Source organism: Chionomys nivalis, chromosome 17 (assembly GCF_950005125.1).
Source record: "Chionomys nivalis chromosome 17, mChiNiv1.1, whole genome shotgun sequence".
NCBI classification, from domain to species: domain Eukaryota; kingdom Metazoa; phylum Chordata; class Mammalia; order Rodentia; family Cricetidae; genus Chionomys; species Chionomys nivalis.
This window is the reverse complement of record NC_080102.1, coordinates 39,483,369-39,497,401: the sequence shown is the minus strand read 5'-3', so window position 1 is coordinate 39,497,401 and position 14,033 is coordinate 39,483,369. Positions and strand designations below refer to the sequence as shown.

Here is a 14,033-nt window from a genome sequence, read left to right as displayed (position 1 = left end):
CTATGATCAGAAACTTGTCCAGATAGACCACACCAAAATACTCTATTACTCTCAGATGGTAGATCTGTAGTGTCTACACACTGGCACGGGCTGTGGAACCAACTGATGACTGTCTGACCCGAGTCACCTTGAAAGCTGGTTGCTGCATTCTGGTATATCAGAGGCTGCTGGATGATCCTCGTCTGCGGAGCAGTGCTGAATGTTGGTGTGATCATTACCGTCTGCTGCTGAAGCGGAGCTGAAGGCTGGGGCTGGGGCTGGGGTCTGGGCTGGAGAACAGGGGTTGCCCTTGGTGGGGTAGGAGAGACTTTGACCTGTAGGGCTGGAGCCTGAGGGGAGGCAGCCGAGGGGGAGAAGGTAGGTAACGGGACCTGGCTGAAAGCCCGCTGTATTGCAGGATCTGTGGTTCCACCACCGTTGCCTCTGCCATTGCTGTTGCTGCCACTGTTGCTGCCGCTGCCACTGCCACCACCTCCAGGGAAGGAGCTACATAGCTGCTCTGAAAACAAATCAGGGAACTCTCCCACTTGATTGCTGACGAATTGTAGCATTTCTGTGAACAAAGAAAAGGAGTAATTTTATTGATACCCAAAATATATACTTTTTAGGTTTGTCTTTTGGGGCAGGGTCTTGCTAAGTAGACTTGGGTGATCTAGTAATCAAAACAATCCCCCTATTGGGCAGTGGTGGCACACACCTTTAATCCCAACACTCGAGAGGCAGAGGCAGGCGGATCTCTGTGAGTTCGATGCCAGCCTGATCTACAAGAGCTAGTTCCAGGACAGTCACCAAAGGTACAGAGAAACCTTGTCTCAAAAAACCAAAAAAAAAAAAAAAAAAAAAAAAACCCAAAAAACAAACAAACAAAAAATCCCCCCAAACAAACAAAACCCCACAATCCCCGTTTCAGTCCCCAAACTCTGGGATTACAGACAGGTGCACTACAATAAATAGGCTGATGGAACAGAAGCACCTTTACTTGGTTTTTGGTTGTTTTTTTTTTTTTAATGACTCCTATGGATTTGTATATAATTTGTGGGCAGAGAGGAGTAATCTTATTGCTCAGAGCTCTTGACTAACAGTAATCTTATTGCTCAGAGCTCTTGACTAACAGCTGAACTGAGAGCCAATTTCTCCTTTATGTGATTCAGGTTATTAACTACTTAGTAACTTCTTTTGAGGTGCAGGAAATGAACTCAGAGTCTGTCGCTAGGTTCCATCCTCAGGTCCACAAATATTAACTTTTAAACTTGATTAAGAAATTGATGTATTCGAGTTGGGAGTGGCACTCTGCAGTTATATAAATGTACAAAGTTCTGGGCTCTGTTCTGGATACCATAAGCAACGTAACACAAAACAAGAAAATATAGGGAATGAAAATCTAATGTCACATCTTTAATCCCAGCACTTGGTAGGCAGAGACAGGGCGGATCTCTGAGTTTGAGGCCAACCTGGTCCACAGAGCAAGTTCCAGGAAAGCCAGGGTACACAGAAAAATCCTGTCTGAAAGGGAAAAAAAAAGAGAGAGAGAGAAAGGAATCTTTTCTGAGATAAGGTATTGCTACATAGCCTTAGGCTGGTCTAGAATTTGCGTCAATCCTCCTGCCTCTGTCATCTGAGTGCGAGATTGCAGGTGTAAACTGAAAGGACTTTTCTAAGACGAAAGCAGAAATGGATCAGGATGGGTCTACATAACCCACACCCTAAAGCACAGTGTGGGTGGCTGCCACTGTCATTAAACTTTGGAGTACAGTCACCTTGGCCAAGAAGCAATCTCTAGCATCAGCAATGCTCCTGGAGGCAGGGCTTGAGCTAGTGGGGCTGTAGTTGTACCAGAACTCTACTTCTCAACCACTTTCATCCTCAACAGACAAGCTCTGGTCATTGCTCCAACCAAGGCACATGTCTGGGTGGTCACTGGTAGCCTAGGAACCACAAGGTCTGGTGGTACATGCCTGTAATTCCTACACCCAGGAGGCAGAGGCAAGAGGCTCAGCTACTATGTTTGAAGCAGTGAAACAGTCAAGAATTTTTAGGGGAAGAAAGGATGCAAAGATCATATATAAAGTCGGGAAATAACTAGAACATGGTAACAGTGACTGTCAGTACACAGCCAGGTTCAGATCCAGTTTTCTGCCGTACTATTTCATTCACTTATGGTATTACAGAGCCCTGCCTGAAGGCCAAGGCACAGCAGTTGGTCCTGCACCAGATCCCATGCTTTTCAGGGCCCTTCTGGACTTCTGGCTATGTCCTTTCCCTCTGGGAAAGAAGACAGTAAGCCCAAGAAGATGTGAGCACTTGGGGAGATGTCTGAGGTAGGAGAGTCATATATGGGACATGTTAGCATGTTACTGGAGATTCCTAGTGTGGTCCAAATTGAGCAACTGGAGCTTAGCATTTCAATTGCAGCACTGTGAGGATTCAGGCAGTTTAACCATGAGGAGTAACTGTTCAATCATGCTAACTTCCCACAGTGTGAGTACTTATGAACACCTCATCATTCTGCTTTGCCATCACTAGCCTGTTGGATGTGGGTGGGAGAAACACGCAGAAAACAGATATCCCAACTCTGTCAACTAAGGCCAATTCCTTATACACAATTTAACTAGGAGCCATCCTTAATCTCAGAACAAAATATGAACCAAATACAAATCCAATGCTCAAACATTCCAAACATAACATGAGATTATAGAAACTTTGAGAAAATCATCAAGAGATGGTTCGGGGGTAAAGCCACTGTGAAGCCTGATAGCATGAGTTCGATCCCTGGAAATCCGTATGCTAGAGGGAAAGAAACAAGGAGGATGTCCTTTGGCCCCACATGTGTGCTGTGCAGCACATGCCCACCTTTCCCCACACACACACAAAAAAATCAATAAATGTAAACATGAAAATTAACAGCTAGTAATCCAAAGAGGCAGCTGTATGGTTTCCACTGCATTCTTCCCCAGAGGGGTTGGAATTTTATTAAATGGAGTCTTCTATTAAAAAAAAAATCATCAAGAGAAACCTAACAATTTGTTGACTCTTTGACAATATAAAGCCAACATGAAAGAGCAATCTGATGGAGGGACGCAGGCTCTGGTACTATGTGGGTCTGGGTCTCAGGACAGTAGCTCGAGAAGCTGTGAAGACAAATTAGTTCTCTATACTCGGTTTCCTCACTACAGAAGGCTGTCCGGGAAACACACACTTGATTCTTTGCTCTGAGGAGTAATAAGATAATATGTGCAAAGTGCTTACAAGGGGCAGGCCCTTATGAAGCCCCTCGTTAGTGGCACCCTTCGAGCACCCACTACACAGGCACTTGTGCCCACTTGGTTTTCCATCAAGTGCTCTCCAAAACACTTTGCTTGGTGGATATGTAGGCTGGTGTGCAAAGGTCACAAGGTTTTAGTTGACAAAGCAGGTTAAGAGTGTATAGGCAGATGGAACTGAACTGCCTGATTTTTTTCTTAAAGTAAAACCCTTTTAACTCTCACATGAGAGCTCCAGCGATGCCATCTCCAGACAGCTGGGGAGCAGGCCCCAACAAAGTAGTAAGGAAAGAGGAGTGCTTGTGGGGAAGAGCGCCATACAGAGACACCAGGAGGGACCCCAGTGAGCTAAGGTATAGGCTCCAGGAAGGAACAGTCATGCTCTTTAGCTCCACGCTCCACTGTGTGGGAGCATCGTAATGTCTCTTTACTGTTTCCTGTTCCACGCTTTGTGTCAGGCAATTATATGGGCTCTCATTTCCATAGAGAGCCATGAGACCTGGAAAGGGAGACCTGGGAAAAGGTTTTATGAAGCTGTGAAAATGGAGTTTGTGTTCCAGTTGCAGTTCACAGAGCACAGGGGCAAAAAGGCTTCCCAGAAGTGGACCAGCCTACCCAAGCTTACCTCACTCTCTTCCACACCATATTCCCAGGCTTAGCTGTCTCTGAAATTTAGAGGTAAGTTGCTTGGGGCACCAAGAGACTACATTTGGGTTCTGTCTCTTTAAGAGCAAGGAAACAAAACTAGAGGCATTGTTTACCACCCATGAATTTCAAGAAGTCTCATGCTTCAAAGAGACACAAGTTCATTGCTCTATGGAGTTTATGACCTAGAGGCAACATAAATTATCTTGGCTGGCTTAGCCACACAGCATCTAGTACACATACAATAACCTGAAATATGATCAGATCAAATTTTTATTATTCCATTTTATGCATATAGGTGTTTGCCTGCATATATATCTGTCCCAGCAAGTGTAAAAACATCATGCCCAAGGAGTCCAGAAGAGGGTATCAGATGTCCTGAACTGGCGTCGCAGATGGTTGTGAGCTGATATGTGTGCAGGGGTAGCTGGGAATTAAACCTGAGTCCTCCGGAAGGGCAGCCAGGGCCCTCAACCACTGAGACATGCCCCTGATTAGATTAATTTTGATTAGGAATAAGTCCAAAGCTCCCAGATGGGGTGGCAATGTCTTAATCCTTTAGCTATCTAGCCCTGGGAGGTGAGGGAAGAACCAGAAATAATTATTCTTTGTTTCTTGTGGGGTTGGGGTAGGAAGAAGTGTTAAGCCAGGCTTTTTTTTTTTTTTAAGACTTTTATTTATTATGTAGAGTGTTCTGTCTGCATGTATGCCTGCCAGCCAGAAGAGGACACCAGATCTTACTAGAGTAGTAGAACTTAATACATATTACTACACCATGTGGTTGCTGGGAATTGAATTCAGGACCTCTGGAAGAGCAGGCAGTGTTCTTAAGCACTGAGCCATCTTTCCAGCCAAGGCCAGAGTCTTACTACACACTTACCACATGGACTTTACCACGTAACCAAGGCTGGCTACACATTTCTCTTATACTCCTCAGACCTGACATTACAATGAGTGGCCACATGCAGCAAAGGTCACCTGTTTATGTTTACTGTACAGGCATTTTACCTGAATGTGTCTGCAGTGCTCACAGAGGACAGAAGAGGGCACTGGATCCCCTAGAATTACAGACAGTTATCAGCTGCCCTGCGGATGCTGGGAACTGGACAAGAGTCCTCTCTGCAAGTTCTCCAGCCCTACTACTTAATTTTTTAATACATATTTTACTAATTCTTTGAGACTTTCATACATTATTCTTACATTTTATATTTATTGTGAATGTGTTAAAAATCATATAATCTATTTTTATTTAATTATTTTTGAATTATATTTATTTGCCTGGGGGGGAAGGGACACATGCATAGCAAAGGTAGAGGGGCAACTTTTAGGAGCCAGTTCTTTCTTCCCACTATGTGGGCTCTAGTGATGAAACTCAAGCCATCAATCAGCTTTGATGACAAATGCCTTTACCTGCAAAGACATCCTGCCAGCCCTAGACAATGTTTTAAATCATGAAAGGAATGTATTCATTACAGACAAATTTAGGAAATAGAACAGGTGGTGGTGGTACGTGCCTTAATCTCAGCACTTGGGAGGCAGAGGTAGGTGATCTCTGAGCTTGGGACCAGCCTGGTCTACACAGAGAGCTCAGGGCTACACAGAGAAACCCTGTCTCAAATAACAAACACAGGAGTTCTATAGTACTGCATTTTGTAATATCGGTGCTAGAGTTTACTGACTCAGGTAGTGAAAATGGACAGTTACTTAAAAATCTTCAGCTTTACCAACAGGGTGGCAAGACTACTGGCTCATCAGGTAAAGGCACCTTCCACCAAAACAGTGCAATCCCGAGGCTGGAGTTTGATTGCTGGAACCCACATAAAGGTAGGAAAGAACCAACCCCAGAGAGTTGTCCTCTGACCTTCACACACACCCTGTGGCATGGTCCCCTTCCCCTGACAAATCTCACACACAGAGACACACAATAAAAAAAAAAGCAAGCAAACAAAAACAAAAACAAAATAACAAAACTGAGGTCTGGAGAGACGGCTCGCAGTTAAGCTCACTTGCTGCTCTTTCAGACAACCCGAGTTTGATTCCCAGCACCTATATCGAACAATTTACAAATACTTGTGACTCCAGCTCCTATTCCAGGGGCTCTGACACCTTCTTCCGGCCTCCATGTGTACCCACACAAATGTGACGCACACAAATGAAATAAATTTTGAAAAAGAAATCTTTATAAGCATAGGGCTTATATGAAAGAGGAATCAGGGTCACAAGATTAAAAAAACATGAAAAGCTGGGTATGGTGGTACATGCCTGCAATCTTGTACCTAAAGGAGGTGGCAGAAGGAGTTCAAGATTACCCCAAGGTCATCCATGTCATAATGTGTTGGATTAAGGGTTTCACCATGTAGCCCTGGCCGGCCTCAAACTCAGAGATCACTTGTATTTGCCTCATGAGTGCTGGGATTAAGTTGTGCACCACCATGCCCAGCTAGTTATCTTGAACTTTTAAGTGACAGATGAGTGAATTCTTTTTAATTGCCAAAGAAGCCAAAAAAGGAAATGGGGTGGGGAAATAGAGGTTCTAAAATGCTTGTGTTCATAAATCATGGATTCCTTTGCATACATATTGCACTAAAGTTTAAAAGGCCTGGCCTAGTGCGTAAGAGTACTCACTCTGTGCACATGAGGACCTGAGTTCAAATCCCTAGCACTCACATAAAATCTGGGCATGAATGTGTGTGCTTGTTGCCCTAAAATTAGCAGGTAGAGAGAGATGGACTGGAGAACCCCCTGGCTCCCAGTTTAGTAAGAGGTCAATACAGGCAGACATGGACATGGCCCTGCTTTGGCTTGCACATAACAGCACATTCGCACGCATAAAACATCTATCCCACCCCACCCCCGCCAGAGGTGTTGTTTTCAGGCACCTCCCCAGCAGCTACCACTCCACTCCTACACCCTGCGCTGAGTTCAACCAGTCTCCTGTCCAATAGCAATCAGCTTTGAGTATCTGATTGGTAGAACTATCTTTCAAATCATATTTAAAACTTTAAATTTTTTTTATTTTATGTGCATAAGTGTTTGTTTTCAATGAGTGTGTATGTATGGGCACTGAAGGTGTGCCTGGTGCCTAGAGAAAAGAAGGAATTGGGTCCCCTGGAATTTTAGCTAAGGACTGTTGTGAGTTGCCATGTGGGTACTGGGAACCAGACCCAGGTCCTCCACAAAAACAGCAAGGGCTGGCTTTTTTTTTTTTTTTTTTCCTGCACATGTATGCCTGATGCCCAGAAAGACCAGAAGAGGGCATCAGATACCCTGGAACTAGTTACAAATGGTTGCTGGCTACTATGTGGGTGCAGGGAACTGAATTCAGGTCCTCTACAGAGTAGCAAGTACTCTTGACACTGAGCCATCTCTCTAGGTTGAAATCAAATTTCTTAAAAACAAGCTTCAGAGCTTCCTACCAATTGCTCTGATTTCCTTTTTTTTTTTCTTCTTTTTTCTTCCCGAGACAGGATTTCTCTATGTAGCCTGGCTGTCTTCAAACTCAGAGATCCACCTATCTCTGAAGGCATGTGATATTTACTGCCCAGTTTTTTTTTTCTTTTTTTAAAGGTATGTGTGTGTGTTTACCTTATGTGGTGTTGCAAGAGACCAGTCAGATTCCCTTGAGCTCAAGTTAGTTACAGGTAGTTGTGAACCAACTATTGTGGGCGCTTGGAACTGAACTGTGGTCCTCTGGAAGAGCAGTAAGTACTTCTGAGCCATTTCTCCAGCCCCACTCTCTCCAACTCTTAAAGGTTTCACTACTCACTCACTAGTTTCTCATCTACCCTTGAAAAACACCCACTTCCCTTTCTGCATAGCTTGGGGTTAGGCAGTCAATCTCAGGGCAAGACTGCCATATCCTGACTTCTGCTTGAGATCAACTTCATTCTTCTATATAAAAGGAGGGCCAGCAAGATGGTCCGGTGAGTAAAGAGGCACAGCACCAAATCTGATGACCCAAGCTGACCCTTAGAATGCATACAGCAGGTTGTCCTATGGTCTCCATGTGCTCATCCCCAGCAGGTTGTCCTATGGCCTTCGTGTGCTCCTCCCACATAAATAAGTAGGTAAATAATTTTTTCTTCAAAAAGCCATTACACTTTATCTAAAAGCAAATTTTATTTTCTAATTAGAAATAATATATTTTATTTAAGTGTACAGATGGTGATTACAACTAAAGTCAAATTCATTTAATGTGATAACATGACCCCCCCCCTCCTTTTTGGTGTGGGTACTGAGAAAGGGTCTCATTTATCCCAGGCTAGTCTTGAACTCCTGATTCTCAGCCCCCACCTCCCAAGTACTAAGATTACAGGCATGTGTCGCTATGCCTGGTTTCCAAAATGCCCATTTATCTTTTTTTTTTTTTTAATTTTTGTTTCGTTTTGAGACAATGTGTCTCTGTTAATGGCTGTCCTAGAACCTGCTCTGTTCTAGGCTGTTCTTCTAATGGCTGGCCTCAAACTCATAGAGATTCCCTTGCCTCTGTCTCCTGATGAGCATCGGGATTTGAGGTGTGCCTCACAACCTGGCTCCCAAATATGACTTATATTTTGCATTTATGTGAATTACAACTTGGAAGAAAGATGTACTACAGATCTGAGTGACAGTGAAGGGGAAATGAAGGTGTGTCGGAAGGTGCTTAGGAAATAATGCATATACTGCTTTCGGTACTGATTGAATATTGTGAATATTGGAAGTGGGAGAGATCTGGGGGTCCATCTTCAGCATCATAAAAACAACTCCCCACAAGCTAACTGAAGACCATCAACCTTAGGAAATGTGTGTAACTGACTCATCGAGGGAAACAAAGAAGAGATAGTTTTGCCTGGTGGTTTATAATTTTTATAGGTACACCTTCCTACCCAAATCCTTAGCCTATAAAGGAGATCATCTGCTCTGACAAGCTTTCCTTCCAAAATAGCCTCTCCTTAGCCCCCTTCTGTTTCAGTAGATAACAAACCAAGGAAGGTATGCATGGAATAAACATTACCTGAATCCTATTACATATCAACCACAAAAATAAATGCCTCCAAGTGACAGATTCTGGTGGTGAAAGCCAAGTAAACATGCTAGGGCTGGGCACAAAGCACAGAGACTGTAAAAAGGGGTCTGCTGCCTGAAAAGATGCTGCATTTTCACTGTTGGCTCTTTACCAGTGTTTGTGCATGAGTTTGTGTATGTTTGGATATGTTTATTAGAATCATGTCTTTTTTTTAATACTGGAAAACCACCTCATTAGCAATGCCACTGCTGTTCTGCTTGTAAAGCTTTGTTAGGCACGTTCACACACATTGTTATATAATTTTCAACATCACCCCACGAGGTACTTCTTTCAAGTACTGACGCGTAAGGCATTTTACATACTGCCTGGCTCTGAAGTGCTTAAATGTGGAGTTGACTGTGCCTAAGAAAACAAGTTTAAATCCAGAGGAGTTTTACACATAGCCTCAGGCATATAAATGAGAAGAGAGATAGATATGGGTGGAAGCCTTTCTTGGGGAAGTCTTGCTTTTTCCCTACAAGCACCCGACCGCAGAAGTTATCCCTATAGACATATACACTGTGGTTTTCTGCAAGAACTCCCTCACTAGGACTGCCCACCTTACAGCAGCTGGATTCTAGAATGCTTCATGGGGGTTCCTATGAATCCTGCAAGAATCCTATGCAGGCACTCTAGTTTGTACCTAAGGTTGTTAGGAGACACCAGACTCTTGGCACCCCATGTTTCAAGAGCTGTCCCCATGATGTTCCACTTATTCTTTGACGTGTCTGCACTCTGAGTACAGCAATCGGAAGAAATGGCTTTGGGCGGGTTAGTCCGAGGAGTAGCAAAACCAGCATATGACAGCACCCCACTGAACACTTCACATGGATTTCCTCATGCGAGCTCTCCAACACTGAGACAGGTGCTGTCATCACCCATGTCTCAGACAGGATAACAAGGCATAGGGGTTAAGTAACTGGGCCACTGTCACACAACCAGCAGGTAGTGGAGCTGGGACTTAAAATCAAGCTCTGGCTGCATTATCACGTGGATCACACCAAACCAAGACTAGTAGCGGAAGGACAGGGCAGACACTAGTGAGTGCTTCGTTGATGAGCGAGCAGAGTGAACACCCAAGCTCAGGAAGGAAAGCACACATCATCATCTCAGGCCTTTCCTAGCTCATTATCTGCCCCCACCCTAGTGTTACACAGCTTTCTTTAATGCTCCTGAAACAGCAGGGTAGAAGTTGAGCAAGATGCTCAAAGAACTGATCCTACACGATTCTGTGCTCTAAGAGGGCCTTATGTTTCATCACAATCATAGATGACCCACCATCAAAAAGTAAGTCACAAACCACTTCACCTGAACTGCGGTCTTGAGGGCAGAGTCCACAAAGCAAAGACCCCAACCCTTATCAGCACTAAAACCCTTAAGGAAAAATGTAAGACACCAAGACTTTACCATTCACTATCACACTCTCAAATCTCCCTAAAACTAAGGCCAAAAATACATGCAAAGTAGGTCATTAAATTGTACACAAATATCCTCCGTTACTTGTCTATGATGTTTACTATGTGTTGATAGCTTGGGGGATCTTATGCAAATACCTGTGAGAGACCCTGTACAGAGCAAGGACAAAAGTACTGAGGTGTAATCTCAACACTCAGGCTAAGATAGCATGGTAAGGAAAGACCAGCCTTTCTTTGAGGATACAAAGAGAAACATCATTATCTTAGAAGACATAAAAATAGGAAGGAAAAGATTTGAAGAAAAGTGACAGAAAGAAAGGAGACAAAGAGAGAAAGAACAAGCATTGGTTCTCGCCCTTCACTCTCAGAAGTGCTGGGACGTAGTTCAGGTCCAGTGCCTCCCTACCAAGGGTAAGGCCCTGGATTTAATCCCCAGCATTTGGGGAGACTCAAACTAGAGGTTTGTGAATTTGCTGCCATTCCAATACAGTGAGACAGTGTCTTGGGAGGGTGGAGGACACACTAGGCTTCTATCTTAGTGGTATTAGTGGTAGAATGCCTGCCTAGCACGTTCAAGAAAATCTCAAGGAGGACAGAAACTCAACCAAACCCACAAACTTCAGAGGGGACAACAGACAAGTGCCTCAAAAAGAAAAGGCTGCCCGAGAGTAAAGATCCAATCCGTTCTGGAGAATGAAAGCTAAACCTAGGATTAAAAGGGTTTTAGGAGTTAAAGGGATGGAAGAATGCTCAAAGAAAAGAAAACAGCCGGGAGGTGGTGGCGCACGCCTTTAATCCCAGCACTTGGGAGGCAGAGGCAGGCGGATCTCTGTGAGTTCGAGACCAGCCTGGTCTACAAGAGCTCGTTCCAGGACAGGCTCCAAAGCCACAGAGAAACCCTGTCTCGAAAAACCAAAAAAAAAAAAAAAAAAAAAGAAAAGAAAAGAAAACAATTTGTCGCAGGGGTGGGGGGCGGGATGGACACAACAACAAAACAGCACCAGGAAACATTCTCCAAGTTGCTAGTACAGAGATCATAGAATGAAAGAGGGATAGATGGAGCTGCCTACAGATAAAATATAAAAGGCCTTAATGCCACCATCAAGAGTAAAAGCACAACAGACAGCTGTTGTTTTGTTTACTCTGCCCACCATCAAGCCAGTATCCCCCATGTACACCCTAATCTTCCTTTGGAGAATGCCCACCAGGCATGTCTTGACAAGGCTTCCTACAGTCAGCTCTGATTAAGGAAGGCTCCTACCAGGGAATGACCCAGGAAAGTAGACAACACATCATTAAGATGATGGGGTGTGGTGGGGTCCTAAGCAGGCTGCTGTGTAGCTTAACACTGGCTGGGCCTGGGGCTCCTGAGCCTCTCTGGGTTCCAACCCATTTTCCAAGCCCAGCTTTCTAGAGCTTCTCTGGTCAATAAACACACTACCCTCCCCAAACAAATCCTGATTTTTAGTTCAAGCTAGCCAGATAAAGACACTGAAGTAAAGAAGAACCTGACCCAAACAGAGAAGATTAACAGTTTATCAAGAGCGGATCTACTCACCTACCCTTCACAACTTAGGCCAAGTGACAAAGTCCCTGTGAAGACCTTCCTATGTTCCTTCCTTAGTGCTTCAAACATCTGGAGTTCTTGGAATGGCACCTATTATAGTTTCCCCTTGTGAACATTTGGATGCCTGCTTGGACTCTGAGTACAGCAATCAAAAAAAAAAAAAAAAAAGTTCCCTGAAAACAGGGACTGTTTCATTAATTTCAAATGCTCTCTAGCACCAGGTGATGAGTAGATGGTGTTCACTCACTGCAACTTCTGAGCAGAGAAAAGGCTCCTAGACAACCAGGCTTCCTACAACAGGCCATCTCCCACCTCATACTCACAGGGCAAGGAAGAGGCTGAATGGCACACTCTGAAAGCATAAAAAATCCTGGATAAATCATTTTCTTTCTCTTTTACAGAGTCATTATAAATGGCCATGAAAAACGGGGATAAAAATCAAGGATCAATCTCACAACACTGTTAAGACAGACAAATGCTCCTAGGAGGACTTCTGTAAAGTGTAAGGCCTCATGAGAATGTTAGCACTTAGGAAACAGCTTATTTCCCCTGCAGCTGTGGAATGGCAAGAGCCAGGGCTAGGCAGAAGGGTGCAACAATGCGGCTCCACATCTGGTTCTGCAGCTCAGAATTTCATCACCATTCCAAACCAGACCCTGAACCCAACAGACCTGTTCCCAGTCAGATGACAAAGTAAGATTGTGAAGGTCACTAGCAACTTCCAAGGCTAAAGCAAAGCAGAAAGAGCCGTATTCCAGACTGTGTCAGCACTCGAGATTAGTTTCTATGCAGGAGTTCCCCAAAGAGCTTTTACCTGGAGACCCAGGCTATGGTGCCATCTTCTAAAAAAATTCCACCACGTCAAAAAGTTTAACCCATGAGTCTTGTGGAGGAAAACCACACTGTGACTCCTCCTGTATTCCACCTACTCTACTTACAAAAGCCCTTTCAAAAGGAAAAAAAAAATTCTAAAACTGTTCTAAAAATGCCCTGGGCTCTAGAGTCAATCAAATTGAAGTTCACTCAATTCCTTTATGCTTATTAGAGAAAAAAAGAAAAAAAAAATACCACCATGTGCGTTTAGCTCACCTCAAGCACCCAAGGTACAGCTATTCCAACCCCCATCCTATGCATGAAAGAAATGCACAGAGGGGCTGGAGAGATGGCTCAGAAGGTAAGAGCACTGGCTGCTCTTCCAGAGGTCCCGAGTTCAATTCCCAGCAACCACATGGTGGCTCACAACCATCTGTAATGAGACTTGGTGCCTTCCTTGCCAGCAGTACATTGTATGCTAAGTAAATAAATAAATAAATCTTTAGAAAGACAGACAGACAGACAGACAGACAGACAGACAGACAGAAAGAAAGAAAGAAAGAAAGAAAGAAAGAAAGAAAGAGAAAGAAAGGCACAGAAGAACCAGGGAACCCAGGGGAAGCCATTTCCAACTGCCCAAGGACTTTGCACATGTCCCCTGAAGGTGACCAGAGAATCTAGCTAGCATCTATCTATTTGAATTCCATCACATTACTTTGCTTCTGTAATCCAGAAGACTGCTTACATCAGACAGGAAGGTGGCATGGGCCAGAGGAAAAATAAACCAGTTTTAGAACTGGACACAGCTGGATTAAGGCTACCAACAGTTGGTAGTTTCTAGTTGTGTGGCATGGCTCAGATCCTAAGTTACTGGAGAACTAGAGAAAAGACTAAAACCGAAACTGTATTAGAAGACAATATAGAGAGTGAACAGTGCCTGGAACTCAGGACCAACACATTCATGCTATGATATCAAGGATTCTGTTTGCCTTTCAAGAGTATCACACTCCAGGCTATAGTATAAAATGGATCCTCTGAAAAGGTCTGTACAGATGTGGTGCTGAGCACATGGTGACTGCTGCCTACATGTGACTTTAAAATCTGAAGATCAACATGTAGATGTGACTACAGGGACAGTGTGCTGGTTAGTTTGCTGTAGGTTTTTGTCAACTTGACACAAGCTACAGTCATCTGGGCAAAAGGAACCTCAAATGAAAAAATGCCTCCATCAGACTGCCTGTAAACAAATCTGTGGGCATTTTCTTGATTAATGTTACTGACTATAATAA

General features: G+C 43.9%; 1 protein-coding gene across 2 annotated transcripts in view; it reads right to left on the bottom strand.

Annotated features, from left to right (window-relative positions):
* The window catches only part of Srebf2 (sterol regulatory element binding transcription factor 2), a 59,922-nt gene that overhangs the window by 35,681 nt on the left and 10,208 nt on the right, over window positions 1-14,033 (bottom strand). For both annotated transcript variants that reach the window (XM_057791588.1, XM_057791590.1), the window contains exon 2: window positions 128-553. In XM_057791588.1, coding sequence (XP_057647571.1) covers window positions 128-553 — 426 coding nt within the window. The remainder of the gene's footprint in view (window positions 1-127; window positions 554-14,033) is intronic.